General features: G+C 39.6%; 2 protein-coding genes across 2 annotated transcripts; one reads left to right on the forward strand and one right to left on the reverse strand.

The window, feature by feature from the left end:
• The first annotated feature begins 2,763 nt into the window (after positions 1-2,763).
• On the forward strand, positions 2,764-11,789 carry LOC108669731 (acyl-coenzyme A thioesterase 9, mitochondrial-like). Its single transcript, XM_018157136.2, has 12 exons — positions 2,764-2,884; positions 3,138-3,250; positions 3,650-3,774; positions 4,067-4,187; positions 4,414-4,601; positions 4,847-4,888; positions 5,419-5,602; positions 6,022-6,158; positions 8,534-8,619; positions 8,874-8,961; positions 9,341-9,491; positions 9,863-11,789. The coding sequence occupies exons 1-12, from the start codon at positions 2,829-2,831 to the stop codon at positions 9,961-9,963; spliced, it is 1,392 nt and encodes a 463-aa protein (XP_018012625.1). The 5' UTR covers positions 2,764-2,828; the 3' UTR covers positions 9,964-11,789.
• A 576-nt stretch (positions 11,790-12,365) lies between these two features.
• LOC108669732 (actin-5C) lies at positions 12,366-16,892 on the reverse strand. The gene is made up of 3 exons (XM_018157137.2): positions 16,812-16,892; positions 13,902-14,034; positions 12,366-13,757 (listed from the first exon to the last, which is right to left on the reverse strand). The coding sequence occupies exons 2-3, from the start codon at positions 14,025-14,027 to the stop codon at positions 12,753-12,755; spliced, it is 1,131 nt and encodes a 376-aa protein (XP_018012626.1). The 5' UTR covers positions 14,028-14,034; positions 16,812-16,892; the 3' UTR covers positions 12,366-12,752.
• Between the last annotated feature and the right edge of the window lie 1,885 nt (positions 16,893-18,777).

The raw sequence follows: 18,777 nt of genomic DNA on the forward strand, positions 1-18,777 counted from the left end.
ATTTTTTTATTAGTTATTTTTTATTTATTTATTTTTATTTTTCCTTTTCTGTGCGTGTGTTCTCTCTTTGTTCCAGATTTTCACTTTCAGAGCTGTTAGACTGTTAGGTACCAATCAAACCCAGTTTAGGCAAGGGGCTTTATGGACTAGTTTCCAGTGCTCCTATAAGAATAAATAAGAAAGAAAGACAGAAGAGAGTGTTGCAGTCGGGTGCGCAGCCGTAGAGTAGACCAGCAAATTAACGCTCAAATCAGCCCTGGAGCCAGCGTCAACCATCTAAAAGCTATAGATACTGTCATCCTGGCACCTAAGCAGCTGTAGTCAATTGACCTATCTCACCACACGAACTTTAAACCAACACTGCTTCAGCACACAACGTGACACAAGTCACAAGCTGCTTGCCATGGTCAGGAAGATGTGCCAGGTGCGCGGGAATTTATTTTGTCATTTTAACGACCTGCGCGGTGCGCCGTACTATGTTGGTAAAAAAATGTGCCGTACTTTAGAAAGCTAAAATAGTTCTACTGTTTTAGTCGACAATATACGCGAGTATATTGACTACGCGAGTCGAACTGACAATAATAAAATGTAAGACATGTCCGGGTATCCCTGCCTTACTATCCCGCAGCATCTTCTTCCCCTCACACAGGCCACACTTACCCCAACTCTCCCACGGTCCAGGGTCCACCTTTATGTCGCCATGGCTGGCTGCCACTATTGGCTGCCAGGGTGCAGAGGGTGGATGCAGCATTGCCAATATATGGGTTTTTAAGCCCTAAGCGTTGCCGGGTGATTTTAAGATGCGTCGCCGGGTAATTTTTTAATGAAAAGCCATTAACGCCAAGTAATGAAAAACTATTTACAATCCACGAACTTATTTACAAGGTTGCATGCATGTATTATCCCAAATAACTAATTTCACCCTAAAAACTGTCCGATTGTACAGCAAGTGTCAACTGAACATGTGATAATGCAGTCTGACCGCTCTGATGTGTCTGCAACTGCGTAATCGTAAACTTTATGTTTACATTTTTTTGGCGGGAACTCATTGTAACTGATTTCTGGACAAGCTTCACTGCATCCTGATCCATCCAACGTACCGGAAACCTTACTTTTTTTAAAATAGTTGGCCAAAGACTGACAAATATATTAAATGCAAGAATTTCAATCTAAATGTGTCGGCAAGATCTTCTGAAGGCGTAAATTTTGCTACTGAAGCGTCGCCAAAGATCTTGCAATATTCATCCACTCTGCACAGTTGGTCTGGCTGCCTGGCATGCATCCCTTGCAGTCAATCCATCTTTCCATTGGAGGGATAATTTTTTGAATCGGTACGTGTGCCGGTATCCGTTGAAGAGTGATGCTGAAGATCTTCAACAAAGGAAAGTCAACTGGCTTACTTTCCTCCATCTTTCACTCCAAGATTGCTGCAAATTGTAATTATATCTCAGCATTGTGCATATTTGTCATTACTATTATTCATTTTTCTTCTGTAAAAAGTTGAGGCTCAATCTCTGACTTAATCAATAATCTTCAATGCACACTTCTCTGATGTTGCATTCATTCACCAATCACCCTTGTGGCATCCTTCTTGAGTGGATTTAGGGCTAAATTAATGTTCATGTGAGAGGCAAGTTCCATAATAATGCCACTTTCTGCAAGCTCCACATCCTTCTTGGTTCTAGCCTTTTTCTTTCCTTGATACTTTACATTTTTTGATTGCTTTGTAAATGCTGGGTTAGCACACTGTTACCCCATTTGTGTAGAAGATTAAATGTTGTAGGTAGATGGTCTGTGTCAGTAGACATAACTCAAATGTCACAATTGCTTTTGTTAATTGGTTGAAAAATTTCACTTTTAACAGGTCTGTAAAGATTCCAAATTAATATTGGATGCAAGGAATTTCCAAAGAAAGTTCTGTACTAATTATTAATTTTTTTTCCAAAAATCATGCCTATATTAAAATTTTAACATAATATCTAATATGTTATGGAGAAGTCACAAAGCTGCATTGCTTTTGAGTAAAAAATCTCATTTGAGACTTTGAATTTGACTTATTTCTCAGTTGTATCTCTACCAGCTCAATGAGGAAGCTAGCGAAGAAAATATCTATTCTTTGAACCCTGACTGGATTTTTCAAGCTGTGGATTTATGGATTTGCAAGCTGTGATTCCATTTGTTTGAGCCATGAATTCCATATCTTGGCCATCATTGGCCATGAAGTTCTGTGGCCACTCATTTACAAAGTCCTGTGCATGTGTTACCTCAAATCTTTAATTTTACCCTAGAAACAGTCAAAAAGAATCAGTAACATTTGTCTTTACTTTAACTGAAACTGAACACGAGATACCGGGTAATGCAGTCTGACTGCTCTGACATGACTGCAAGTATGCCAGCTTCATCAAAACGCTTTGGGTTGACTCATTATCATGACATTCTGCAGGATATTATGGCAGGAGCATTGAGTACCTACTGCAGATAGCGGAAGTTGAAAATTTCATGAAATGATATGTTTATGAAGTGCAAACCTCAATTTTTTCAAACAAACAAAAATACATGTCATTAGAGCCACAAGATTTCATTCCTATTGAAATGATATTATATTAGATCTGTGATATTTCAGAAAAAAGTAGGACTTTTCCCAACTAGTGAGGAAGGATGCTAAAAAATACTAACACATTGCAAAGTTTGCAGTAAAGATCAATTTAAAGTCTGACATTTTACACCTAGAAAAATAACAGATCCCATAGTTCTGAAATCTGCTGTAACTAATGCACTTTGTCAGTCCACACTCCACAGGTCTGCTCCAGTTCTTAAAGTAGACTGAAATGAGAGTCAGATATTTGTTTAAATCATTTCAGGCAGCATTAGGATGCACTACAAGGTATGTATACTCTAATTAAACACAAACATACTTCTTTATTATCTAAATTTGTAAGTTTTAGATTGAGTCATTGAAAATTTGTACCACTTTAATGCTATATGAATTCTTGTATCCTACAGTATTCTTCGTGTTAGTTTCCCTTGCCATACTGAAAAGATCAAATCAGGCAGCTGCTCATCATTAATATAGAGATTTATATTTTGCATATGTATAACTTGTTCACTTTGTATAATTGGTTCACTTTTTGTTTTAGGGGACTTTCTGTGAATGGTTTTCTCTTCCCTGGGAATCATGTAATAATTCAGAGGTCAAGTTTAGGAGATGCTGCTGCCCAAAATGCAATGCCAACAAAGACTGTCAGAGATAGTAAGTATCATGTTTCTGAATTGTTCACTATTTAACTAATACAGTTGTTTATTTGACTATTTTAAGCAGATATAAGTTATGTAGCAACTCTAAGAATAAATATTAGCAAGGTGGAAAGATTTGATACACACATATATAGTAAAGAACCATGAAATAAAATTATTTTTATGGAGATAAACAAAATGAACACTTATTAAGTAAATTTTTCACTAATTTTTCATCCCTTGACCAACATAAACTTGCTGCCTGTTAATTATTTCATTTATCAATAAAAAATTGTGATATACAGTATTTTATTATGAATGTTGGCAGTCATCACCAATAAATCTCAGTCTTTCTATTTCTTGAAGTTGATGCTGTAAAAATCAAACTTTCCCTTAATTTCCTGTTTTGTTGTAGTGGTGGACAAGTTTACATGCATGGTAGGAGCATCTTCCACCTACTCAGCTGCCACAGTTGACAGAACTGAGCTACTCAAGCTGTTACCAAAGTCTCAAGATGAGTTACCTACTCGAACCATGTCGGTCAGTAGCTATAAGATGAAAATGTTTTAGATGCTACTATCTAATTAATTTGCTGATATCTCACCATATATCATATCTGTGTTTCCATTGGTCTATACTGGATGTATACCCATTGTAATTTGCTGAAGATCCCATTGCATACAACACTAAATACAGTTAAACAATGAACACAAAATACAGTTGATGCACATTCACCTAGAACCTTTTTTTCCAAATGTGAAATGATTGGTTTCTACGTTATAGGAACATGTATATTAGTTTTTATATTGATCAAGGATGCAATAAATTGCAGGATAGCTGGGACAGTGCTGTGATTCCTTTATCTACCAACAAATGCCTTCGTGAAAAGTATATTACCTTCAATGAAGGTGTCAGAATTGGCCGTCTACTTGAGGATCTTGATGTGTTCTCAGGTATGCATATGCATGAATCTATTTCAAATAGTTAGCTGAGCATTCTGTATTCTAATCTGATGCTGTATGATTTTTGTCTAGTAAAAAAAGTTTTTCATATTTTATTCAGCCATGGTCATGATACAACAATTAAATTTTGATAGCTTTTATTATTGAATATTTTTTGTTAATTGTTGTACTAAAAAAGCATCAAAAGTTCTGATGACATTCTTCATACCACAACTAGCTTGGTTGTGCTACCGCCACGTGCACAACCCTAGGCAGGCGGAGCACCCTGACCTGCCCAGCCCCTACATCATCGTCACAGGCATGATGGACCGCATGGACTTCTGTAAAGGAGTTAAGCTCGACCCCAACCACGACATCCGCATCTCAGGACACGTCTCTTGGACCGGCACTTCTTCCATTGAAACTGTGAGAATTGCAAGGGATTCATTTGCCGTGGCTTTTGGGTGTCTGTAAGATCAGGGTTGGGCTAATTTGCTAGTGTAGCCAACACCAAACGTTGATTTAATTGTAGCAATAAGCTGCTAGGGCTTAAATAGTTTCTGCTCAATGGCAGTGATGCTTTAAATTTTGTTTTTTCTTATGAAAACAATAGAAAATTTTTTGAATTAGTTGATTGTTGAACTGTTTGCTGACAGTTTAATTTTTTCCAGATTGTACATGTTGATCAGCTTCAAGACGGGGCATGGAAAAAAGTAAGATTTGTTCTTGCATTGTGGAAAGTCTTTTATGTTATGAAACTAACTATTAACATCGATATGGTTTTACTAAAAAATTCTCATGCGTGCTTGAATTATTCGGCAACAAACGGCATACCGTCATACGGGTATTTAGCCATTTTTTACAGCATACAATTTAGCCTGCGTTCACTATCAGAGGTAACCACGAGTTGAATAAAATTCTGTATTTGTACTCACATGGTCATTAGTAAAGCCGTCAGGTATTTAGCTATCAGCTAGAATTATTCGTAGTGCTATTAATCTGGTAATTTACATAGTTTCGCTCACCACAGTGCGCCATGTGAGATGATCAATGCGTTTGTTTTCGGCACCGATATTATCTGTTCCAAAAGAAGATGTCCACCAACTTGTGTGTATTACATTCTAGGCAAGTCAATGTTTTGTGGAGGTGACGACTGCCCGGTGATTTTTGAATGTAAGATCATCTGCTCTACTGTTCAGTCTATGACTGACGTGTTCATATTCGATCTCTGTTTTGTATTCAGGTGACTACTGCCGTTTTCGTGTTTGTGGCCCGTGACCCCCTGAACCAAGGGGCTGCTATCATCAACAAACTTGTGCCCAACACAGAGGAAGAAAAGAAGATATTCGAACAAGGAGTCCTTAACAAACTTTCCCGCAAGATTGTCAAGGAGGAGAGTCTCTTCAAGCAACCTCCAAACGAGACAGGTTTGTTTACCAATCTTCCGACGTCAGCATCACAAATGTATTCATGATATGATTATTGAACGGTCCTAAAACTTGTCAGTATATCAGCTATGGAATACTATTCGCCTAAGCTGATTAGCTGTCGTTATAGGATAGAATAACGCTAACGAGCGATCTTCTCGCTTAAATTTGTGATCTCTTATGTCGCCATCTCAACTGTTGGACACGCGTAACTTTTAGATGAAATTGAATTTATGGAAAATTGAAAACTCTCCTGTGGTTGTGATGGTTAATAATAGATGAAAGATATTCCGACCTAGATAATTGAATGCTACGTGATAAAAACATACGTCAGGGGACAATTATATTATAATCTTATCCTGCTCAACATTTTTTACCATCAATCATTTTAAGGCTTACATTTCTATAATATTTTACAGAAAAAAATCTGGTTCACGAGCTCTTCTTGAGCATGTCGAACCCCAAGCAGCACGAGTTCGCCCCCAAGAGAAAGCCCCAAGGATCACGATGGATTTCCGAAACAAAGATCAAGAACATCATCATGTGTCATCCTGAGGTAAATCAAGATTACTTTTAATGATATCTCCAGGCAAAAATTTTAAGATGGAAAATAAAATTCCTTTCGTGTTTGTGTCGCGTGAAAACCGAAAAAATTGTACAACGATAAAAATTTGTTCTGTGACTTGGCTCGAATGTACATCCCAGGATCCTACACATACTTATCGGGCATTAAGATACGTTATCGTTTCAACTTTCTGCACTAAGAGGGTAAAGATCTTTAAATTAACAACCTAGATAGTATAGATTTAACGTAATCATCTAGTTTGCGTTTTCTATGTCATTGTTGTGCGTGCTGATGATCCAGCACTTGTGAAAAGCGGTTTATGTGGCAAAGGTGGGGAGGGGGCAGTCGGAGAAGAGAGACTTTGGCGGATGCAAAGAGGGAGGCCGTCAGAAAGACTGTCCCACAGTGAAGAGACGACGGGAAATGTAAGGCAAGCATTTACAATATACTTGTAAAGTGGACTGGAGAAGGTCTTCAGACTGAGGGCAGGAAGTGGACTAGAATAGGTCTCCGTACTAAGGACAAGTGGTACTAGGGGATCTGGGTTCGGCAGATCCTTACCATAAACGTGGAGGATACCAGTGAGCTGCAGTGGTTCGACCGTGACTGCAGAAGAGCTGAGCGGAAGGGTAGGGGAAGCCTAAAGTCTCCTTTGAAGCGATAGTAGGTGATAAGGTGCTATGGAAACATTTTTCCTACGAACGGAACGTTTTACATCTCCATAAGCATAAGCCGGTGGCAAGATTCAAGGCAGAGCTTAGATGGTCTTCAGTCTCGCAACGGCGGTACGCGAGATAACAGCGGATCAAATGGGGGCTGCTTAGTTTAGAATTGGGATGCTAAATGATCCTGCAGGCGGCCGTAATGTCCTACTTAGGGAAGCCCTATATGGTGCCTGCAAAGACCTTCAAAATGTCTAACCCGCCTTAATAGCAGTGGCTTTACGTAAGGGGGAGAAGGAATTGTATCTCATGTGACTTCCAGGATTTTACGACAGTGATAAGTCGATGGCATCGCCACGCTGCAGGAAGACGTTCGTCTTTTGTCAAAGCCTGGCTTTTTCCGGTGCGAGATTGGTTTGAAGCCGTATTGCGACGAGGCGAGGGAGTCTGCGATTTGGAAGAGTGGAAATATCTCAAATGAGAGAGATGGGACCGTAAGAGGAGCAATAGTCTCTGGGTTTTCAGGTCTTGGCGTTGGAGATAACTAGGGAGTTTGTCAGATATGCCCGGGATGGAGGTCGTTTAAACGGATATTAGAAGAGATGGGTAAGGTACTAGGAACATCAAAGGCTCTGACACTTGTGACGACGGACGGTTGGGTCGTTCATATCCTAAGCGGACGAGTTTCCGGGGACGTCAACGGAGAATATTTAAAAAAAGTGAAGGTTAAAATTTCAGAACCAGCAAACAGACGTTCATGATCATTACACTGTTTGATAAAGCTTCTAAAGAACAGCCACACGACATCACGTTAGGGTAAAAAATCGCTAGAGTCAGTAAAGCAAAGCGAAGTGAGCTTAGGTGGTTACCTCACTGCAGGGCTGGCGGGACACAACTGACTAACCGACTCACCGCCGCTCAGATATGACCTCTCACAACATCATTACCATTGCGGTGAGATTGAACTCAAATGTTACTGATATGATTACTGCAGATGTCGCTGTACAATTACACCTCAGGTATGTGCAAAAAATAAATGCACTTTAATAAAATGAACGCGGTTGACAGTAAACGACTTCCACCGTTCACAGAACTCTAGTATACAAAGGAGAGTTTTCTTAGCTGCAGGCGGTGCAAATCCAGTCAACAATGTAGTAGCGGGAGGCAGGCAGATCTGGAATTCTCTTGCGAGTCAAAAACCTTGTCTCGAATTCCTGGAAGCCGTAACGTCATCAGGTCGGAACAGATCAAGCAAAGGTGCGAATATGAGTTAGGCAGAAGCACTTGGTAAATGAGAAGCACTACTAAAAGAAAACTTGCAAAAAAGATTTAGCAATAAGGAAGAAGGGAATACACCTTCCAGAGAACACCTTCCATTGCCCATGGTACAGGTGATGTGGCATGTGACATATGGCCAAACCCGCGTTGTCGGCAGTAAAGACAACACGGTTTGGAGTTGTCCATAACATATCTGTTAATAATGCAAATAGAATAAGAGCTGCATCAATTATATTATGTCATCATTTGTATAGAAATATTCAACGTTTTGGAGTTCTCGAGTCTAAAAGCTGAAACTTTACAATTTACGAGTATCCTTAATCCTTTCATTATCTGTTTGACCAAATTTTTTTTTATAAGAATAAAATAATAAGTCTGAGTTTAACTTTAATACAAGCATGCTCAGTGACGTAATTTTGTTTGCAGCACCGGAACAGGTTCGGTAAAGTCTTCGGTGGCTTCATCATGCGCAAGGCCATCGAGCTCGCCTGGACCAGCGCTTTGGTTCACAGGTTTGTCATTAGTGGAGGGCGACTTCGTAAAGATGCGCAAGGCTTATTATAGATTTGTATATTATTTTTCATGTAATTTTCAATATCATTCCTTTCTCCCAACTTTTTCACGTTCAATTTGAGGCCGCCAACCAAATTAGACCTCACCTAACCAATTGTATTACAACTTTCCTTCCAACAAGTCTGTCCACCAGCAATGCATGTCGTTGATACCTATTAAGAATAGTCATTATAATGATTATTTCATTTTGCAGCGGACAGCGGTGCACTATTAGCCACATAGACGACGTGGTGTTCACGCGGCCGGTGGAGGTCGGGTCGTTGCTCTACCTCAACGCTCAGGCGAGTCCCGCAATCAAAGTGTCAATTCGAGTACATTCCTGACATCCAGAAGCCAGACTTTATAAATTAACTTAACTGCCTGCGTACACGTAGCGGGTTTAGCGGCCGATTTATCACTTATGATTTACATTTAATCGGTCGCACGTATCGGAAGATTTATCATTTGTAATTGATGGTTTAGCTTGGAAAGCAGTATGTGACTGGCTGACGTTAAAGTAAAGCCGCTGCAAGAACACTCGTGCAGTCTCGTGTTTGCGCGTCTATTTCAAAATGCTAAGAATGCCTGGAAATCGACAGGATCATTGAATTGAAAGCTAAATTATGCTGTATCACAATGTTTTGATTTTGAAATTTAAAATTCTCTGTGATGTTTGTACAGGTGGTGTACACTGACGGTGAGCACATGCAGGTGAGCACCAAGGCCAGCATGATGGACCCTGTGACCCAGACGCTCAGCCTCACCAACATCTTCCACTTCACCTTCGCTGCAGACTCCGCCGTGCCGCCCGTGCTGCCCTGCACCTATCATGGTCAGGGTCACAGTCGCTCATTGGAACTTGTTTGAGAGACAGCAAATGAGGGTTATCTAGTCTCACATTTGCGGTGATGGTTAGTTACCCTTTTAATACAACCGCCGCAATCAGCGTCTGAGGAAGGCGAAGTAAGGTCCCTGCATTTCAATGGCTCGTTATACCTTATAATGCAATTTTTTTTACTAGCCCATGTCAAAGAAGGATTGACAGGATTGTACACAAATAAGACTCATATTATTGTTTATAATTTCTTGTATCAGTCATAGAGGTTTTATTCGATCTCAGTCGTTTGTTCAGTTGATAAAAATTATTTGTTTTTGTATTGAGAGTTTGTAGTTACACAGTTTATTGTGATTGTTATGTTACAGAAGCGATGATGTATCTGGACGGGCGTCGTCACTATCAGTTGGTGACGGGCGAGCGACGTTACTACGGACAGCAGGAGAGCAACGAGGACCGTCACGATTAGATCCTACGGGTCGCTGGAGGCTCACTACGGACAGTGACGTAAACGTGCTACGGGCAACGGGACGCGGCAATAACTACGTGATATCTCAAGAGCAAAGAACAACAGGAAAGCCTGTCTCCTTCTTTTATGTTTAGATTCTCATTTCATTTGCTACCTACTATTTGTACTCATTATAACTATTAAGCTAGTGATTTATTCTATTTATTACTTACTTTCTATTTATTACTTACGCCGTGGGCGTGAGTTTAGTTACGAACTACACAACAGGATCCAACGCCAGATCCTGATGGATGATTACAGTGTCAGTAATTCAGACTTGAGATCATTCGAGAATAAATTGTAAGCCTACCAATACGGAACATTATCTTCTCGTCATTGCTTATGTCGTGTTGTTCGTACTAAATATCATAAGTAATGTTAGAGTACGCTTAAGATGAATCATAAATCTTCATAGATTACGTATTTCTGAATAAAAAATACTGTATATTTAACGCATATGGTGATAAATCATAGATTATGTCTGATAAGGTATTTATAAATCATAAATAATGTTAAATAACGCATATGATAAAATCATGGATACTATTGAGATTACATTGTTGATAGAGTCGTGAGCTTACCCGTCTGATTATTCAGCTTGCATTTCATTCGTTTTTAATAACTACCGTACCTAACATAATTGATTTATAACTTAGTAAATTATTTAACAGTGTTTTATTAGTATTAGCTTTAAGCATTTACGGTCGAGGATTTTCTGTTTGTTTTTCTTCACATTTTAAACTGTTATTAATGACATCGATTTATCAGGAGTGTTTAATGCTGCGCTGCCTAAGCTCTGGGCTGCTCTTATAGATGGTCAGTGAATTATTGTGCAATGATCGAACCTCCCTGCATGGTTATGCAACTCAATAGTCTCTAGCTGACGTCTAATCGTAAGCTTTTTATTCGCATTTGAAAAAAAATTATTAAGTATCCGTTTTCAATTTATTCTATTAACCCTGGCGATGTAAGACCAACTGTCTCCTTAATAAGCAAGACCAACTGTCTCCTTAATAAGTAAGACCAACTGTCTCCTTAATAAGCAAGACCAACTGTCTCCTTAATAAGTAAGACCAACTGTCTCCTTAATAAGTAAGACCAACAACTGTCTCCTTAATAAGCAAGACCAACTGTCTCCTTAATAAGTAAGACCAACTGTCTCCTTAATAAGCAAGACCAACTGTCTCCTTAATAAGTAAGACCAACTGTCTCCTTAATAAGTAAGACCAACTGTCTCCTTAATAAGTAAGACCAACTGTCCCCCACCTTCACAATGAGCTATTTTCTTCGTTGTGTTTGCCCTCGCTACTTCATTCACTAAAACAAGTATTTTTTCTCAACTCGAGTATTTAGTTCGTTTTCCCAGGAGGTGTTCTCTTCTTCCCCGGCATGGAGTTTTTTAACTAATTTTATCAAGGTTATGAGCCATTTGTATCAGGAGCATTGGAAATGAATTTTTACATCTGGCATTTTGCAGTTTTTTTACCGAGTTACGAAATTTGTAAACTTCGTTACTCGCTTGAGCGAATGGCGAAGTTTGTCTGCCACTAACATTTTTATTTCTAAGCGATTGCAACAGCCTGGTGTGTTCAAGAGCTAAATCATTTTCCAATTGTGATTTTCGAGGTGATGGTCTTGTAGCCATCAGCATTCTATAATGTGATACAAGTCAAACATGACCTACTAAAGTATCAACATTGATATGGCTGGTATGTAAACACCATTATAAACGGTGGACGGTTTCCCTCCATATCGCATCAATGATAATAAATATTTTCTCATAGCAATTGTTTGCATTTTCTTACACCTATTCATGTTTACTGGACCCCAAGGTAAGCCCATTTCCCGGTAAACATGTCAAGTTATGGGAAATCCTGAAGTACTTTAGAGTTGAGAACTTTTGGCCGATGAAATTCTCAATAATGCCCAGCGTTATATCAAACTTGACCGTGAATCTCGGAAGCAAATACAACTAATGGAGATCCTCAAAGAACTTCGAAGTTCGCGAGCGGCACCGCGTTGTAAAATCACGTTCACTTCTGAGTTGAACCGTTTGCTGTCTGCCCCCGATCTCTTTATCAGTAATGCAAGATTTCCGTCGCTACGCTAGTTAAAACGGATGATTTATGAATCATGTGTGCCGATCATTCTACGTAAACAATTTGAACAATTCTCTCAAAATCACTTCGAAGGAGAAATGTTGTAGCAATTCATATAACATTCTATCACCCTTCTTTAGTCATAAGAATTTTCAGTACATTTTAGGGGTTAGATTGTTTTTAATCAGGTTTTATCCGAGATGTATTTACCAATTAGGAAGACAGGAATATTTATTTTCAGATCTGTAGAATGAATAAAACAAATCCACGTAAACAATTATCTAATTTAAGTTCAAGTATCAAGTATCTAATTTATTTACACGATTGCTGAAATTTTCTTTCGTAGTTAAAATCATGTTGCCCAATTTCCAATGAACAGCTGAATTTCAGTTGGAAAGTCGACCATTTACAAGTGGAACTATGGGGAACTCGATATGTCCAAGAATGCCGTAGGAAGCAGTCAGCCTGTCTGAGGGCTCCAAGCAATCGGAAACAAAGTGAAACACGGTAATAAAATCGTTTCAAATTACTTATGACATAATTTATTAAATACTCTTCTTACGTACACGACATAAATCACAACTTCGGTAGCAGTGAAAAGTAATACGAGAAAGTACGGAAATCACGAGGGAGAGAAGGGTTCGAAGGGATTTAGAAGCACTTTCTGTGGACGATTGAGGGGCCAGACTCGTCATATTCTTGTTTGCTGATCCACATCTGCTGGAAGGTGGAGAGGGAGGCAAGGATTGAGCCACCGATCCATACGGAGTATTTGCGCTCAGGGGGAGCAATGATCTTGATTTTCATGGTCGAGGGAGCAAGAGCAGTGATTTCCTTCTGCATGCGGTCAGCAATACCAGGGTACATGGTGGTGCCGCCGGAGAGAACAGTGTTGGCGTACAAGTCCTTACGAATATCGACATCGCACTTCATGATGGAGTTGTAGGTTGTCTCGTGAAGACCGCAAGATTCCATACCAAGGAAAGATGGCTGGAAGAGAGCCTCGGGGCAACGGAATCTCTCATTACCGATGGTGATGACCTGACCGTCAGGAAGCTCGTAGGACTTCTCCAGGGAGGATGAAGAGGCAGCAGTGGTCATTTCCTGTTCGAAATCCAAGGCAACATAGCAAAGCTTTTCCTTGATGTCGCGGACAATTTCTCTCTCGGCGGTGGTAGTGAAAGTGTAGCCACGCTCGGTGAGAATCTTCATGAGGTAATCGGTAAGATCACGACCAGCCAAGTCGAGACGGAGGATGGCGTGAGGGAGAGCATAACCTTCATAGATGGGCACGGTGTGGGAGACACCATCACCGGAGTCAAGCACAATACCGGTGGTACGGCCAGAGGCGTACAGGGAGAGCACAGCCTGGATGGCGACGTACATGGCGGGGGTGTTGAAGGTCTCAAACATAATCTGGGTCATCTTCTCACGGTTAGCCTTGGGGTTAAGAGGAGCCTCAGTCAAGAGAACTGGGTGTTCCTCGGGGGCAACACGGAGCTCATTGTAGAAAGTGTGATGCCATATCTTCTCCATATCATCCCAGTTAGTGACGATACCGTGCTCGATGGGGTACTTGAGGGTGAGGATACCTCGCTTGCTCTGAGCCTCGTCTCCCACGTACGAGTCCTTCTGGCCCATACCCACCATCACACCCTGCAAGAAAAAGTTCATCGTAATACCAGAACAAAATTGATTGCGCTATGCATCAAAATTTGACACTAATAGAATCGATGAACATGATATCAATTTCAATAAGCTTCTGAAGTCTGCTCGTACAAATCGAAGGTATGTATTTACCTGATGACGGGGACGACCGACGATGGAGGGGAAGACAGCTCGAGGAGCGTCGTCACCGGCGAAGCCAGATTTGCACATGCCGGAGCCATTGTCAACGACGAGGGCAGCAACTTCTTCGTCACACATTTTGGATCTGCAACGAAAGAAAATACTTGTGAAAATCTGTCATTCAAGTGCAGATGAAGTATAAAAAAACGAAATGTTAGCAGCTACAACAACCTAGTTGCATTGCGAAAAAATTGTAATTAGAGTCTAGATTGAAACGAAATAACTAACAAATAATAACCAAAATCATTAGAAGTATTTTTCCTATTTAGATTAGTTCATAGCTATGATTCATCAGACTCAATACTAATTATAAAACAAGTAAGTAAAATTTGAATGTCAAACCCAAGTAAAAAGTGAGTATGACCATCTGGCATCGTTGTCGCATTGCCAAAATTGTGTACCTCTCACATTCGCAAAGGTCATTTCCTCGTAGCTTAGCGACAATGCTTCCTACGATTCAGGGTCATCGAGCGATCCAAACAGCTGTTTTGCTTGGGCAAATACCTCTCTTGCCAAATGGTAATGTTAAAAATTAAAAATGTTGCATATTAAGTGAAAGCCATAAAATGAATAAAATGAATTAAAAAGCAGAAAGTTTGCTATGACTCGAAGGGAATATCTTCGCAGAAGATTAATGTTGTGAAAATTAGTGAGAACGAGCGCAAGAAAAGCCCTTGGAAGTCTGCGTGTCTGTAACCCACTTTCGTAAGCCACCACATCGTCACCATCTGTTCCAGCTGTTCTCAATATGATGACCGGCAGCCGATGGTGACAGCTGCTGGGTAATTTTCCCTTAACAGTTACACTTGATGACTGCACGCTCGACTTGAGATGGAATTGTTCTATCGACCCATGCAAACCTTGGACAAAAGATGGCACGATATGCAAACGCTTCAGTCGCGGAATGCCCCGGCGAACGTCATTAGGTAATATGATTGTGGGGGGAACAAAGTGAGTAATCAAAACATGATAGAAGCAGAGGCCAAATGCCTCCTGGCAATTAGGAATATGTGTCTTTTGCAGCCATTTGGGATTCCAGTATCGGTAGCAAAACCAAATGCATTGACGTTTAGCCGTTCATAAGTCAACCTCCAAGCATTCGCCAGCAACATCATTCTTAATGGAGTAAAATGCAATTTCTAGTACAATGGGTTTTATTGATATATATATGCAATGGGTTATTGCACATGTGCAATTAGGGTTCGAAGCTGGCGTGATAAAGAAGAAAGCTCCATCACGACAGGAATGGAAAGGTGACGTTGCACGATATGAATTCAGGTCGTGCAACTCCTTGCATAACAGCCAACGACTCGCCTCTGTAGTCTGTACCTCGCAGCACTCAGTCAAACATGCCACTGTATAACGTCGCGCCGTTGGTATTATCAGAGCATGGAAGCGGAGTTGTGTGTGCAATCACAATGTAATTGACATCTCGAAAGCTCTCAGATTGCTTAATTATTTACGAAACTAATGCGGTTATATAAATAAAGAGCGCGCTCGGTTTATTTAGAGTTGGTCGTATATTTTCTAAGCAATTTATAAACAACATTTGAAAGAGAATTTTGTTCACACGCCACGCCTGACGCCTCGTCTGTCAACACGCATTGGAAATAATAAATTTGTTAGGTAAATGAAAAATATATAAATTATCTGTTGCAAACTTTTAGTAAATTCGGTTCGGAAGAATACCGAATCATAATAAACGAATATTGAACTCTTAACTCGAGAACCTAATGTAAATGTACATACAATATAAAATAAGAAGAAAAACCAACGTGCAAAGAAATCTAGTCCTCAAACTAGATAGCAATTAGGTAGGAAGTTTTATCTTCAACATACAAATTGATCTTGTGCTAGTCCTAATATTGCGCATCTTCAACACCAGTGCGTCCTGCGCTGCGCCAGGCTAAACCTACTCCACTGCGCGAAATATTGATCTGCAGCCAACGCCTCTACACCCTCGCCCCGCCACACCGCATCGATCGAACATGCCTGGAGAGAACGTTAGTCCCCAAAGACTCCTCCTAATCCTAGACGCCACACCACCATGGATCACACTTCAGTATGCCGGGTCTCAGCAATGAGCGCCGAAATTATAACAGGTTTACTAGCCACATCTTACTATTCCATATTTCCACGCATAATCCATAGATTTAATCATACATAGCCTACATATGCTAATGATTGTTTTATTGAAGATTTAATCATCAGCCTAGACACAGGAAAATTAACGGAGTCACATAGACATAGGTATAGAAAAATAAATAAAAAAATCCCTAATTTCAATCCTAGAATTAAAGATATCTTTCAACGGTCTAGCTCAAATTTCTCAAGATAATATTTTCTGGCATTTCACTACGTTTAATAGAAAAGGTTAAAATTTCTTGTCAGAATGCAATTCGAAACCGGGAATTAGTTAGTCTGCCTGGTCACAACTAAGGCGGAAAAAACAATTAACGATTTCAAAATTAATTTAAATTTATTATGTCATAGACTTTAGCGTCAAATAACGGTTCAGAGTACCTACTAGCTATTTGGGAATCTTTAAAATCACCGAACAACTAGAATGCATCAGCTGGTGTTTTGAATCGCTGGTGCTTTGAATCAACAACAAGCGCCTACCTACTCGCCTACGTAAGTAGGAAGAGCAATGGTTTTTTCAAAGCTCCAGTTAAAGTTTAAAAGATTATATATAAATTAGGAGACGGCGTGAAAATTATGAACTTGAGATATCCACAAGGAAACCCAAAAATAGCAAAGAAATTAGGGTTTTCGAGTGTTAATCATTATATATGGAAAATGGCAATGTAACCTGCTAATTACAGTAGACGAATAGAAACACTGTAGTCTATAAATGCTCACTTTGTAGATGCTTCTGTGGCCGAGTGCACTCAAATGGGGAAATACTCTCACAGCTGAGGTCAAACAAGGACTGAGCTAGACAGCGCACGGCTCGGCCTTTATAACCTCGTCGACAGGCAACACGTTTAGTCTTCCGTCGTCTAATCTTTTATCTATTTATTGTTATATCTGTTTGAAATTTACACTGTGCATCAGTTATTGTTGAGATATGATAAAGAAATACACTGCCGTACATGGCTGAGATCGTCTTCTCGAAAACATGAAGAAACAGCAAAAAAAGGCGATCACGACGCTAGAATCTAATCTCAACAGCCGTTTGCTTCTGGCCGTTAGAAACTGTCCATTGTACCAGTGTAATGCGCGACGTGCTGTGGATATTCTTGTTTTACAGAAATTCTTAGGAGGTTATAGCTTAAATATAGTGTTAAACAAACTTTTTTACTGTAATTAATTCAATCGTTTAATCTCTAGAGTATCGGCAAAGCTCGGTTTCAATTGTTACAATTGATCAATTTTAGTTAGGCATAGATTAACCTCGTTCATGCATCAATTATTTATGATTAATGCTTAGATCAACCAATTCATCGTTGACTCAAGCATTGCCTTCACACGCATGCACCTCATACCCTGTCACTCATTGGACGACTACCGTGCAATGAAATGTAATGACAAGGCATCTTTACATCAACTTTCGGACTCAGAACAACTCTGTTCATCTTGCGATCACCTCAAAAACGTAATATTTAATACAAGCATGTAACTCGTTACATGCCTCTACCGGAGAAGTGATAATTTACTCATCTATAGATGTACAAACAATTTGTCACTTATGGCGCGCAAAGTCAAAACTCAACGAGGAATGAGACGGAAATATAGCATATGGACTTGCGAAAGTTGAGAATAGATCTGTTCTTCTATACTTGATAAAATGTCACCAATAATAAAAACTTTTGAATTTTCAAGAATATACCATATAACAGAGCTATGCTACTTCTCGTTTACAATATACTGCCGGGGTTTTTCAATCTTAAACATTTATCGTCCAGCTGTACATGTATGTCGCCTTTCAAAACGGCGTTTGTTTTTTCTTATGTATGAAGCTTATTCTTACAATTGGACAAATTTATTACCTGTAATTTCAGGCTACACGATGATCAGGTATAAATGCGTATATGTCACCTATCAAATTTCTTCCATCGAACAAATTTCGGCAATTTTGTTTTGATGCTATATGTTGCACACCTGACAAAAACACAAAAACTTAACTTATCCTTTAAAAATTATGAGTGTGTTTAAAACTTTGCCTCCCGTCGACGTCAAGGCTTTGACAAGATCACATTTTAGAATAGGCTTTGCAAGCATTTCTCCCACATCTGGAAGTATAACACTTTTCAATATTTCCTGATACTTTACGCTCGTGAAGTAAGCAGTTGAGATGGAGAGAAATTTCAACAGTCGACCGGGGCACGAGTGTGGAGCTGTTGGCCATATCTTGCCCTTCCGGTGTACAATCTGAATAACCATTTCCGCTGTTGACAGAAACTCGCATACATCATTCGTTTGCTGTTATCTTAACGTAGAACTATATTGTCATTTCACGTTGCTGAAGTCTTACATCATTTGGATTGTTCATATTTCTTCCTCACACTGTACAGAAAGTTTTTATAATTACATTATTATATTTGCGACGCTGAGTGGTTAAAGTTCAGAGCATCTAAATTGGGGCAGTGAGCTGAGGCTTCAAAACCAGAAGAAAATCGTAAAAAAATTTGGTTAAATTCAGCGAGGTGGACAGTCGGTTAAGTTAAATGGATATTGAGGCAGTGAATTGCGAGTTTGGCACTCGCACCAAGCTGTGAAAACTCTTTTAATGTCCAGAATCGGCGACCGACATCAACATCTTCGACACCTCTATTAAAAATTATTATTATATTATTATCATTATGATCATTACTAACAATGGAAT

Source organism: Hyalella azteca, unplaced genomic scaffold (genome assembly GCF_000764305.2).
Source record: "Hyalella azteca isolate HAZT.00-mixed unplaced genomic scaffold, Hazt_2.0.2 contig6028, whole genome shotgun sequence".
Taxonomy (NCBI): Eukaryota; Metazoa; Arthropoda; class Malacostraca; order Amphipoda; family Hyalellidae; genus Hyalella; species Hyalella azteca.